The 12,136-nt window shown below is 58.5% G+C and overlaps 1 protein-coding gene across 6 annotated transcripts in view; it reads left to right on the plus strand.

The window, feature by feature from the left end:
• The first annotated feature begins 329 nt into the window (after window positions 1–329).
• The window catches only part of Jak3 (Janus kinase 3), a 13,484-nt gene continuing 1,677 nt past the window's right edge, over window positions 330–12,136 (plus strand). The window contains exons 1-23 of one of the 6 annotated variants that reach the window (XM_050127725.1): window positions 330–482; window positions 814–1,795; window positions 3,490–3,682; window positions 3,846–3,969; window positions 4,133–4,244; window positions 4,360–4,505; window positions 4,748–5,033; window positions 5,568–5,690; window positions 5,783–5,940; window positions 6,070–6,181; window positions 6,711–6,897; window positions 7,257–7,381; window positions 7,510–7,641; window positions 8,013–8,097; window positions 8,371–8,498; window positions 9,159–9,291; window positions 9,395–9,546; window positions 9,670–9,820; window positions 10,412–10,551; window positions 10,699–10,888; window positions 11,042–11,166; window positions 11,287–11,459; window positions 11,828–11,945. In XM_050127725.1, the coding sequence (XP_049983682.1) occupies window positions 1,724–1,795; window positions 3,490–3,682; window positions 3,846–3,969; window positions 4,133–4,244; window positions 4,360–4,505; window positions 4,748–5,033; window positions 5,568–5,690; window positions 5,783–5,940; window positions 6,070–6,181; window positions 6,711–6,897; window positions 7,257–7,381; window positions 7,510–7,641; window positions 8,013–8,097; window positions 8,371–8,498; window positions 9,159–9,291; window positions 9,395–9,546; window positions 9,670–9,820; window positions 10,412–10,551; window positions 10,699–10,888; window positions 11,042–11,166; window positions 11,287–11,459; window positions 11,828–11,945 (3,165 nt within the window). In that variant the 5' untranslated portion in view covers window positions 330–482; window positions 814–1,723. Of the gene's footprint in view, window positions 483–669; window positions 1,796–3,489; window positions 3,683–3,845; window positions 3,977–4,132; window positions 4,245–4,359; window positions 4,506–4,747; window positions 5,034–5,567; window positions 5,691–5,782; window positions 5,941–6,069; window positions 6,182–6,710; window positions 6,898–7,256; window positions 7,382–7,509; window positions 7,642–8,012; window positions 8,098–8,370; window positions 8,499–9,158; window positions 9,292–9,394; window positions 9,547–9,669; window positions 9,821–10,411; window positions 10,552–10,698; window positions 10,889–11,041; window positions 11,167–11,286; window positions 11,460–11,827; window positions 11,946–12,136 lie in introns of those variants that run through there. The other 5 variants (XM_050127728.1, XM_050127729.1, XM_050127730.1 and 2 more) reach the window with 5 other exon arrangements.

A 12,136-nucleotide genomic window follows, 5' to 3' on the forward strand; every position in this document is an offset into this window, starting at 1 on the left:
TATTCCCAAAATAAAAGGGAAGGGCAAAAGGCTTCCTTAGTATGGCTCAAGGAAAAACAAGCATAATCACCTTAATACTCAAAACATCTAGCAACCATGCCCTTAGTCAAACATCCTGTTCTTTGGCCTTGACAAACTTGAACTCTCTGACCTTAAGTCAAGATGGGAATCGAGTCACTGTGGGACCCCACACATTCCAGCCTGAAGTGGCCTTATTTACCACTGATATCTATCTAAAAATTTAAAAATGAAGTCGGGTGGTGGAGGCACACATCTTTAATCCCAACACTCGGGAGACAGAGACAGGCGATGTTTGTGCATCTGAGGCCAGCCGTGCCTGGTGTACAGCAAATTCCACGACAGTCAGGGCAACACCCAGAGATACCCTGTCTCGGAGAAACAAAGCAACAGCAAAACAAGAACTGGAGGTCTCAGGATTTCTCCGTTTCTAGGATGGAACTCAAATGCGCTGCTGCAAAGCCGTAAGACCCATTCTTTGTTCCACTCTTTCTTCTGCAGGTGGGGGAGGTGAGGCATTGTCAGGAGAGTTTGGACACGGGGATGGAACCTAGGACACTGTGCAAGCGGGGCCAATGGGTCAAGGCCCCCAGCCCCTCGCTGGGGCTCCACCCCTGAGCCACGCCCCCAGCCCCTCCAGTGGCGCATCTTGGTTTCCTCTGTCAATCCTCTGCTTCATCCTGCATATCACACCGGCTCTCTTCCTGTTTTTATTCCTAAAGTCTGTTTTCTCACTTAACTTTTGGGTATTGGCAGCCCAAAAGGCTTACTGGACTGCTCTGCATGGTGTTCCAGGAACTGCGGGTGCACTGGGTCTGAGGCTCGGAGAGAGACATCTGAGAACATAACTTGGCGTTCTTCGGAGGAACCGGCTCCTTCTGCACAGAACAGCCACACTGGCAACAGATGGGTAAACGGAGGCAGGGCTCAAGCGGGTCTGGAGCCTGCTAAGGAGCTGAGGATGTCAGGAGAGCCAGGGATGGAGGAAGGGCTCCCACCATCACCTGCTGCGGCCTGAGGACTTCTTTCCAGAAACCCTCAGGCTGAGTCTGTGAGTTCCACGGGTCGAACTCGAGCTGTGTGGCTGGCTCAGCCGTGCAGGCTCCCATGGCTGTAGTTTTGAGCAGGACATCAATAGAAGGCGAGGTTTTCAGAGGAAGAGGTCCCCAGGAGAAGGCTCCTCTTAGCTCATCAGGACTGGGTGGCTCAGAGGTTTTGGGTTTTTCCCCCTGTGTTTTTTGAGCATTGCTTTAACCTTTGCGAGGTTAAAGGTTGGGGGTGGAGTGGAAACCAAAGCCTGAAATGTAAAGCAGGTCCCAGCCCGGGCAGGTCCAAGGGGCTCCAAGGACACGCGTGACAACACCCTCGAAAGGGCTCCCTCTGTACACTCAGGTCCCCAGCAACCCCCTCCCTTCCTGTTTTGTCTGCTGTCACCAGGCTCTTACCCCAGTAGGGTGGCCTCAGCTTCACAGGTTTCTAAGCTCCAACCCCGCCCCGCCCCCAGGGCGTCCTGACTTTCGGTAAATGAGGCGGCCAGGAAGCTCAGAGGCCGCACAGGAAGGAGCGGGGACTTTCCTGTCACAGCCCGGCTGCCGCCACCTCGGCGCAGCTGCAGGTAGGAGCTCGGGGAGCGGGCACTGGGCACTGGGGGCGCGGAAGCCGGACGCAGCCGAGGACACCGCACCGGGCGGCGGCAGCAGCGCGCATGCGCTGCGGGCTCCCTGCCCCCACTCTCCGGTCCGCGGCGCGGGAGGAAAAGGGCCCGAACTTTCCTTTGGTAAAAGCTCATGCTCCTTTAGGACTTATATCCGCTTTGTTGTTTTATTTCTTTCATTTTGTATTTTGAGACTGGCTCTCCTTCTGTAGCCCTGTTGGCCTGGTCACTATGTAGCCCCCAAACTCGTAGCAATCCTCCTGCAGCCTCCCTAGGAGCAACAAGAGTTGGGGGAAATGACAATGATAGTTTTATTTTTACATACTTAAATAACATTTTTAATAATTTTGTTGTGTGTGAGTGTGTTGCTATGGCGCACTTTGAAAGCCAGAGGGCATCTTGTCGGAGTGGGTTCTTTTCTTCCTCCTGGGGGGTTTCAGGCTTGGGGCAAATCTCTACCTGCTTAGCCACCTCGCCCACCCTTATTTGTTTCTTAGAGAAGTCTGACCTTGAACCTTGGTGACAGGTTAATTTTCTCTATTTTCTTTATTTGAGACAGTGTCTATGAAGCACTGACTGCGCTAAAAAGTGCGCTGACCTCAAACTCACAGAGATCCGCCTGCCTCTGCCTCCCAAGTGCTCGCATGTGACCACCATGCCTGGCATTAGTTTTATTTATTTTTATTTACTTTATTTTTATGTATTTTGTTTTGGGTGTTTATTTGTTGAGACAGAGTCTCAGTGGGTAGCCCCAGCTGTCCTAGAACTCGCTTTGTAGACCAAGCTGGTCCGGAATTTACAGATATCTGCCTGCCCCTGCCTCCTGAGTGCTGGGACTAAAGCCCTGGGCCCCACAGCCCTGTGAACACGAGCTTCACGAGTGCAATGCTTATGGAGGCCAGAAGGGGGCGCTGGGCCCACCGGCGCAGGAGATGATTGAGCGCCACCATGGTTGCTGGGGACTGAATGCAGGCTCTGCCTGAGCACCGGTGCTCTCGGCCACTCAGCCATGTCTCCAGCACTTCGTTTCTCAATCTATTTATTTACTTACGTATTTCTGTTGTTGTTTATCTGTTTGAACCCCCGTCTCCTGCAGCCCAGACTGGCCTTGGCCTTCTAGTGTTCTGCCTCCACCAATGAACTTTTGTGGTGGAGAGTGTGAGCCACCACGCCTACTTTTGTTGCTTTATGGGAGGATGCACATGCAGAGGTCAGAGGGCAACTCTGTCGTTAAAGCGCCCTCTCTCTATGTGGCTTTGCAGATGGAACTCCTGTCTTTAGGCTTGGTAGCAAGCGTCTTTCCCGGCCAAATTCCTGGTCCTGAGGTGGTAGGCCTGAGGCTCAAGTCCCGCCCCTTGCTAGCGCCAACTCTGAGGCTGGCTGGGAACCTCCCCACTGTGGGGACCTACCCACTGTGGGGACCTAAGAGGCTCACAAAGTGCTGGCGGGATGTGGAGGTGAAGAGAGACCAGGAAGGGCTGGGGAGACAACAGGCCACAAACCATCACACCAGAGGCAGCTCAGCTGGTCATGTGACCTGAAGACCCACAGGGAATGAAAGCTGTCCCCATCCCTCCAAACCCCTTCTGCTTCCTGCTCAGACCTATTTCTGTATCTGCCGTTGATTGTTCATGCCTGCCTGGGGTACTGGCCTGTGTGGCTAGAATGGGATGTGCAGGCAGGCTTGGGGATCAGTTGGAGATGTCTGCCCTGGGTGCAGAGAAGTGCAGAGGGTATGACTTCACACAGAGCCAGAAGACACCAGTCCCCAGCCCGCATGCCACAGTCCCCCCTGACCCGCCTCTCCGCCTCTCCAGGTTGTGCTCATGGCACCTCCGAGTGAGGAGACGCCTCTGATCCCTCAGCGTTCTTGCAGCCTCTCGTCCTCAGAGGCGGGATCTCTGCATGTCCTCCTTCCTCCGCGGGGATCTGGGCCTCCCCAGCGACTGTCATTCTCTTTTGGGGACTACTTGGCAGAGGATCTGTGTGTGCGGGCAGCCAAGGTCTGTGGTGAGTAGGTCCCTAGATGACTGAGCAAGACATCTACTGAGAAAAGGAGTGGTCAGCCTGGGTGCTGGGGCTCTGGGGGATGAGGAGAAGTTTGGTAAGGGAGGGCCATGGGCTCAGCCTACGTTGCTGCACTGATGACCGAGCTCATGGCCCATCCCTTCAGGCATCCTGCCTGTTTATCACCCGCTCTTCGCTCTGGCCACCGAGGACTTGTCTCGCTGGTTCCCCCCAAGCCACATCTTCTCTGTGGAGGACGCGGACACTCAAGTCTTGGTCTACAGGCTCCGGTAGGAAGTGAGCCCCTCCATTCACCGGAAGGGTTGTGTTACTGTCAGTCCACAGCAGAGGCTGAGACCAGAGAGGGTGGGCCTTCGGCCACACAGCCCATCAGTGACAGCTTGGGCTCTGTGAAGCCAGAGCTGAGTGTGCCACCCCATTCTGAACCCACAGGTTTTATTTCCCTGACTGGTTTGGACTGGAGACATGTCACCGCTTTGGGCTGCGCAAAGATCTGACCAGCGCCATTCTCGACTTACACGTTCTAGAACACCTCTTTGCCCAGGTTGGTAGTCTTCGGTGGGTAAGGTTCAACCCAGGGATGGGGACCCCAAAGCAACAACCTCCCAGGTCGGGCTGGGCAGGACCTCACCTGGCTGTCCGCCTGTGCCCGACCTCAGCACCGCAGTGACCTGGTGAGTGGGCGCCTCCCAGTGGGCCTCAGCCTGAAGGAGCAGGGAGAGTGCCTGAGCCTGGCTGTGCTGGACCTGGCGCAGATGGCTCGTGAGCAGGCCCAGAGGCCAGGCGAGCTGCTGAAGACCGTCAGGTGAGGACCTGGGCCTGCCCGGTGACGAGGCTCCCGGGCCATCGCTCCCTGGTCTCAACTGGCTGCGGACCTGGGGTTCCATCGTTTTCCCTTACCAAACTTCTACACATACCTCATTTTCCAAAGCTGACTCCTGTAGACTCTTCCCTCAGTCCACCTCTGCCGAAAGGTCCCCGATGTCTGTCGCGTGTCCTTCGGGCACCTCTCCCCACCCTGAGACCCCGCGTGCTCCCACCTCACAGCTACAAGGCCTGCCTGCCACCCGGCCTGCGCGACCTGATCCAGGGTCTGAGCTTCGTGACAAGAAGGCGCATCCGCAGGACGGTGCTCCAGGCGCTGCGCCGCGTGGTCGCCTGCCAGGCCGACCGCTACTCGCTCATGGCCAAGTACATCCTGGACCTGGAGAGGCTGCACCCGGCGGCCGCCGCCGAGACCTTCCGCGTGGGGCTCCCGGGAACCCAGGAGGAGCCAGGGCTCCTGCGTGTGGCCGGGGGCAGCGGAGTCGCCTGGAGCCCCGGGGACCAAGAGGTGTTGGGGGCGGGGCCTTAGGGGGAGGGGCGGTCAGGAAAAAAGCCGGCCAGGGACGGGACCAATCAGGGGAGCAGTTAGAGGCCGGAGTGGAGCGGTGCCAATCAGGGGAACCAATCCAGCGAGGGAACAGTTGGGGCGGGGCCGCCTGCACCAATCAAGGGTCGAGGCTAGTCAAAAGGCGGGGCTAATTTGGGGGCGGGGAATGGCAACACCAAGGGGCGGGGTTAGCTGAAGGCAGGGACTGGACCAACAGGGCGGAGCTAGTTAGGGAGGGACCCGAGGCCTGGTTATCACCAGGGGCTGGTCGGTGGGTGGGGCCATCAGGGCGTGGTGGGGGCGGGGTCAAACAGGGGGTAGTTGGGATTGGATCGGTGGGGTAGCTAGTTCGAGGCCCAATCCCCCTCTAGGAATTGGGGGTGGGAAGGAGGGAAAAGTAGGCATGGCAGGGCTGGATCAGGGCTGCAGGCTCACTGAGGCACTGAATGCTCAGGAATGCAATCCCCCAGCCTCGGTCTGTTCTTTCTTCCTCAGCTTTTCCAGACCTTCTGTGACTTTCCCGAAATCGTGGACGTCAGCATCAAGCAGGCCCCACGCGTGGGTCCGGCAGGGGAGCATCGGCTGGTCACCGTTACCAGGATGGACAGCCACATCCTGGTGGGTCTTGGGACCCGCTGCTCTGGTGCTGACCCTGGGAGCTGGGCGGGCGGTGTGGGGCTCCGTTGTTGCTGAAGAGTTCTCCCACGCAGGAAGCAGAATTCCCGGGGCTGCCTGAGGCGCTGTCCTTCGTGGCCCTCGTAGATGGTTACTTCCGCCTGACCTGCGACTCCAGGCATTTCTTCTGCAAGGAGGTAGCACCGCCAAGGCTGTTGGAGGAGGTGGCAGAGATGTGCCACGGACCCATCACGTGAGGAGTGGGCAGCTGGGGTCACAGAGGGGTCGCGGAGGGTCTTGGACAGTGGTGAGGACACCCCTGGAGGCGTGACTGGGCGACAGGGACTGGTCCCAGTCTGACCTGCCTTCTGTCTTGGCCTAGGTCAGACTTCGCTGTCCACAAACTGAAGACCGCTGGCTCCCTCCCAGGCTCCTACATTCTCCGCCGCAGCCCTCAGGACTATGACAGTTTTCTTCTCACTGCCTGCGTCCAGGTTGGTTCACTGCTGGTGGCAGGGTGGCTTCCTGGAGGAGGTGACATCTGAGCTGGGACACTATCAGGAGTATTCATTTTTTTCTTGAAGAGTACTGAACTATAATCCTAGAATTATATATAATCCTAGGATCAAGTTTACAGGCCAGCCTGGGCTACATAGAGAAACTGTGAATCAAAAAATGTGAGGACGGACTTGGGGCAGTTGTCTCAAGGGGAAAAGGTATTTCCCACCAAGCCTGAGGATGCGAGTTCGATCCCAGGCACTCACTTGATGGAAGGACAGGACTGACCCTGCTCTCTGACCTCCACGTGTGCACAGTGCATCTACATGGAAACTCCAGAATAAATGTAATTTTAAAAACTCAAAAAAGCTCAGGGGAAAAACAAAACAACAAAAAAATTAAAAGCTTAGGGGACACACACATTCCCAGTACCTGAAAGAGTGTCTGCAGAGGCTTGGAGGCTGCATGGGCTGGGAGCTCTGCTTCCTTCCCCACCCCTGCTTCAGGTCCAGTTTCCCTTCACAGACGCCCCTTGGCCCGGACTACAAGGGCTGCCTCATCCGCCGGGACCCCACCGGGGCCTTCTCCTTGGTCGGCCTCAGTCAGCCGCACAGGAGCCTCCGGGAGCTCCTCGCAGCCTGCTGGCATTCTGGGCTGCATGTAGACGGTGCCGCCCTGAATCTCACATCCTGCTGCGCCCCCAGACCCAAGGGTGAGCCGGTCTTCCTCCCCCCAATCCTAGCAGTTCGTGGCTGGGACTGAAATCGGGGAACCGGGGGTAGGAAAGAACCCGCCATCTATTTTTGGTGCAGTCTTCAGGCGTGTCCCGATCTGACTTTCTGCCGCCCCTGGCTTCTTTCTGTGGGTGAATGTCACTGAGACAAAGCCCCCGCTGGGACACGTCTCCCCACCCCACAATGCTGCCCTGGTTGACCCAGGATAATTGGGGCCTGGACCCTTCTGCTCACAAACCAGCACTTTCAGGTTGCTTCTCAGGAGCGAATTCTGGGAGTTCCTCAGGCAGGGGAGGGGTGCTCTTGTGACCTCTGCTTTCTTGCCTCTGCCCCCTAGAAAAGTCCAATTTGATAGTGGTAAGAAGGGGCTGCACCCCTTCCCCAGCCCCCAGCCGCACCCTGTCCTGCTGCACGCTGATGCAACTGAGTTTCCACACGATCCCTGCGGACAGCCTGGAGTGGGTGAGGGTCCCCGGGGACAGAGTGGGTGAGGGTCCCAGGAGCCTGGAGTGAGTGAGGGTCACGAGACCTTTTTCCGGGGGACATGGGAGCCACTGTCAACTGCCGCTGCCTCGGCTTCTTCCAAGCAGCATGAGAACCTGGGCCACGGCTCTTTCACCAAGATCTACCGTGGCCACCGGAGGGAGGCCGTGGATGGTGAGACACACGAAACGGAAGTCCTCCTGAAGGTCATGGACGCCAGACACCGGAACTGCATGGAGGTGCGGTGGGAACCCGAACAGAAGGCCATGCAGACCTGCATGGAGCCGTTCCTGTTGTCCCAGCACTTGGGGGATGCTGAAGCAGGAAGATCACTGGGACTTAGAAGTCCAAGGCCAGAGGGACATAGGGACTCCCATCAAACCAAAACCGAGAGCAGCCATGCTCCGCCTGGCGGTAGAGAGCAGCAGCAGGCCCAGCCAAGCAGAGGTCCTGAGGGTTTCTGATAGGGCATGAGATCTCAGCTCTTCCCCGAGCCCATCACATCACCAGAGACTTCCAACACAGTCTGGGCGCATCTCATCAGCTTGGTGAGCCTCACACTGGGGACAAATGGGGAGGAACCCATGTATCTTCTGCTTTCCCTCCCCAGTCCTTTCTAGAAGCCGCGAGCCTGATGAGCCAAGTATCCTACCCGCACCTCGTCTTGCTACATGGCGTCTGCATGGCTGGAGACAGTGAGCCTCACCCTGCACCCCAACCCAGCCTTGGCCCCTCACCCACTCCCGACCCCAAACTCACCTACCTCACACCCCAGACCCACACCCACAGACTTGGTTCTATTTCTACCTTGCTGGCTAATCACTGTGCAACATTGCACTTCTGGCACGCCCTCTCTGTTATATCTCTTTAGTTGCGCTGATAGTTAAGGAAAGTCTAACCTGTGCTAAGAGCAGAGCCAGAGCCCGCTGAGGCTAGCCAAGCCACCAACCCTGTTCTCCCGTTCTCAGGCATCATGGTGCAGGAATTTGTCTATCTAGGCGCAATTGATACGTACCTGCGCAAGCGTGGTCACTTGGTGCCGGCCAGCTGGAAGCTGCAGGTGGTCAAGCAGCTGGCCTATGCCCTCAACTATTTGGTTAGTGTTCCCTGTGTTCATAGGGGAGTCCTCCTCAGAGGACAGGGAAATGAAAACGGGCTCTGTGGTGTGGGAAGGAGCTCAGTAAGGAAGAAAGAGTGGCCAGTTCAGAGTGAGGGACCAGGACAGGGGTCGGCTCAGAGGACTGAGAGCGTCAAGGGTGAGAACTGTGCACCCACAGGTGTCAAGGAGAGTAGTGAGTGATGAGGCCACGCTGGGGAAAGGCTTTTCAAAAGCAGGGAACCTTAGACTTTTGGGGGGTTAGAAAGTTGAATAAGAGTTCATCAAGAAGGCAGGCAGTGGTGGTGCATACCTTTAATCCCAGCACTTTATAGGCAGAGGTAGGAGGCTCTCTGAGTTCGAGACCAGCCTGGTCTACAGAGTTCCAGGAAAGCCAGGGCTGTTACAGGGAGAAAACTGTCTCAAAAGCAGAGGGGGGGGGGCTTGACCAGGCTTGGGGCTTTCACCAGTAAGGGAGGGAGGGCCCGGTAAGTCAGTATAACGGGACTAGGGCTACAAGATGCCAGGAGCCCACAGGAGACGCCAGCGTCTGTTCTGTTCTATCTGGGCAGCTAGGTTTTGAAGGATGCAGAGGAGTTTGTCTGACAGTATTCATTCACCAATCTCTGACCCACACTTCCATGTGTGTGTAACACTTAGGAAGACAAAGGCCTCCCTCATGGCAACGTCTCAGCGCGGAAGGTGCTCCTGGCTCGAGAGGGGGTTGATGGGAGTCCTCCCTTCATCAAGCTGAGTGACCCTGGCGTCAGCCCCACAGTGCTAAGCCTAGAAAGTGAGTACAGGCTAGCCTTCCGAGTCTGCAGTCAGGCGCAGTCGCACTGGGTGCGCACGGGTGTGCGTTTCCGGAAGGTGACCGCCCATTGCTCGTCCCCCAGTGCTCACCGACAGGATCCCCTGGGTGGCCCCCGAGTGTCTGCAGGAAGCCCGGGCGCTCGGCTTAGAGGCCGACAAGTGGGGCTTCGGCGCCACGGCGTGGGAGGTGTTCAGTGGGGGACCCGTGCACATCACCTCGCTGGAGCCCGCCAAGGTCGGGGCGGCCACTGAGCTGGGATCCGGAGTGCGGGGGGGGGGGGGGGGGAAGAGGGGCGGGCGAGGTTGGGTGGGGAGGGCAAGATGAGGCCACGTGACGGGCATCTCCCCTGCCCCCCAGAAGCTGAAATTCTACGAGGACCGGGGGCAGCTGCCGGCCCCAAAGTGGACGGAGCTGGCGGGGCTCATCGCGCAGTGCATGGCCTACGACCCGGGCCAGCGGCCCTCCTTCCGCGCCATCCTCAGGGACCTCAACGGCCTCATTACCTCAGGTGCCGGGTCTGGGTCGGGTGGTGAGAAGGAGGAGGGTCCTGGGAGCTGGGAGTGGGAGGGCCCTGAGATGGGCGGGTCCCAGGGGCGGGGAGGGAAGGGTCCCCAGGAAGGAGAGGGTCTGGGGGCGGCGGGGAAAGTACTCAACTGTGCACAAGGAAGGTGCTGGCTCCAACAGTCAGCGCCATCTAAGACAGCTGCAGCAACAAACAGGCCCCTTGGCTCAAGATTCGATACGCATTTGTTTCACAAGGTGGCCTCTCAAACTAGAGCGCTCGCGGCCTCACCTTCTGGGGTGCTGGGATTTGGTTTTATTTTATTAATCTTAAAGTTTTGCCGACACGATTTCTCATCTGAGGGGGGATCACAGGCTGTCCTCACTCCATGACTCTGCCCCCACTGGGGCCCATTTGTTTGTAACATTGGAGTCCCACAGAAAGTGCCTTCTCTGGACAGAGATAGTTTCCTCTCCCCACGTGGTACCCACGGGCTGGCTATAGTGCACAGAGAGGGCAATGTTCAGGTGGAGTTCACACAGCAAGTCATTTCGGTCTGAGGCAGAGAAAGATTACACTTACGCATGTGACCCCTAGATTATGAGCTCCTCTCAGACCCGACGCCCGGCAGCCTGAGTCCCCGAGATGAGCTGTGCACTGGCACCCAGCTCTACGCCTGCCAGGACCCCACCATCTTTGAGGAGAGGCACCTTAAATACATCTCTCTGTTGGGCAAGGTGAGTGGGCAGAGCGACGAGCGTGGGTGGGCGGGGCGGACAGCAGGCATGAGTGGGCAGGACATGGGCGTGAGGGGTGGGGCGGGGTGGGTGGAGCAGGCAGCCCTCAGCCCCAGATGAGCCAGCTGACCCCTCATCCTCTCACAGGGCAACTTTGGCAACGTGGAACTGTGCCGCTATGACCCTCTGGGGGACAATACAGGGCCCCTGGTAGCAGTGAAGCAGCTACAGCACAGCGGGCCAGACCAGCAGAGGGACTTCCAGCGGGAGATTCAGATCCTCAAGGCGCTGCACAGCGACTTCATCGTCAAGTACCGGGGAGTCAGCTATGGGCCAGGTGAGCGGTTCGAAACCCGCCTCTATTCCCTTCCATCGGGTCCCATTGAGCAGTGAAGTGCGACCCCCCTGAACCCCGGCTTACATAGTTGAGGCTTGAACGAACCAACGCACGCGGTAGAAGGTGCGCGAGAGCTATTGTCACTGTCCGCAGGTCGCCAGAGCCTGCGGTTGGTGATGGAGTACTTGCCCAGTGGCTGCCTGCGGGACTTCCTGCAGCGCCACCGCGCGCGCCTGCACTCCGGCCGCCTGCTGCTGTTCGCCTGGCAGATCTGCAAGGTGCGGTCAGCGCAGAGGTCGGGGATCGAGGGCCCTGGGGTCGGAAATCCTGGCGCTGGGGATTGGGAGTCAGCAAGGGTCCCGGATCCCGGGCCCATGGGATCTCACGGCCCCTTGCAGGGCATGGAGTACCTGGGCGCGCGCCGCTGCGTGCACCGCGACCTGGCTGCGCGAAATATCCTGGTGGAGAGCGAGGCGCATGTGAAGATCGCGGATTTCGGCCTCGCTAAGCTACTGCCGGTCGGAAAGGACTACTACGTGGTCCGCGAACCAGGCCAGAGCCCCATCTTCTGGTAAGAGACCCAGCCCCAGGCGCCGCGCCCACCAGGCCCCGCCCCTTCGGCCGTTTCTAGTCTAGCCCCGCCTCTCCCTACGGCCTGGCTCTTCATACTCCATGGGTTCCCTTCTCCTCTCTGTCCGTCTGGCTCCTCCCCTCACGCAACTTATACCTAGATGCCCATCATACAAAGCTGACCAGTCCCAAGCCCCGTCCTATCCCCATAGACCACGCCCACAGCCCCCCCCCCTTATTCCATTAGTGCCCGGGAGCCTCTGAGTCGGCTCCTGAGGGCAGTGCCACTACGGAGGCGTCTGACCACGCCCCGATGCCACGCCCATGCCCCCATACACGTGAGCTAACCTCGCACCTGTCCCCACGCAGGTACGCCCCAGAATCCTTGTCCGACAACATTTTCTCCTGCCAGTCTGACGTGTGGAGCTTCGGCGTTGTGCTGTATGAGCTCTTCACCTATAGCGACAAGAGCTGCAGCCCTTCGGCTGTGCGTACCCGCCCCGCCGCGCCCCTCCCCCTGATTCCCAGCCCCTCCCTCCTGACTCCCAGCCCCACCCCCTGATTCCCAGCCCCTCCCCCTGATTCCCAGCCCCTCCCTCCTGACCCTCAGCCCTCGCCCTGATTTCCAGCCCTTTTTCCTGACTCCCAGCCCTCTTCCTGACCCCCAGCCCCCCCCCC

This window comes from Alexandromys fortis, unplaced genomic scaffold (genome assembly GCF_014885135.2).
Source record: "Alexandromys fortis isolate MF-2015 unplaced genomic scaffold, M_Fortis_MF-2015_v1.1 scaffold_284, whole genome shotgun sequence".
Classification (NCBI taxonomy): Eukaryota; Metazoa; Chordata; class Mammalia; order Rodentia; family Cricetidae; genus Alexandromys; species Alexandromys fortis.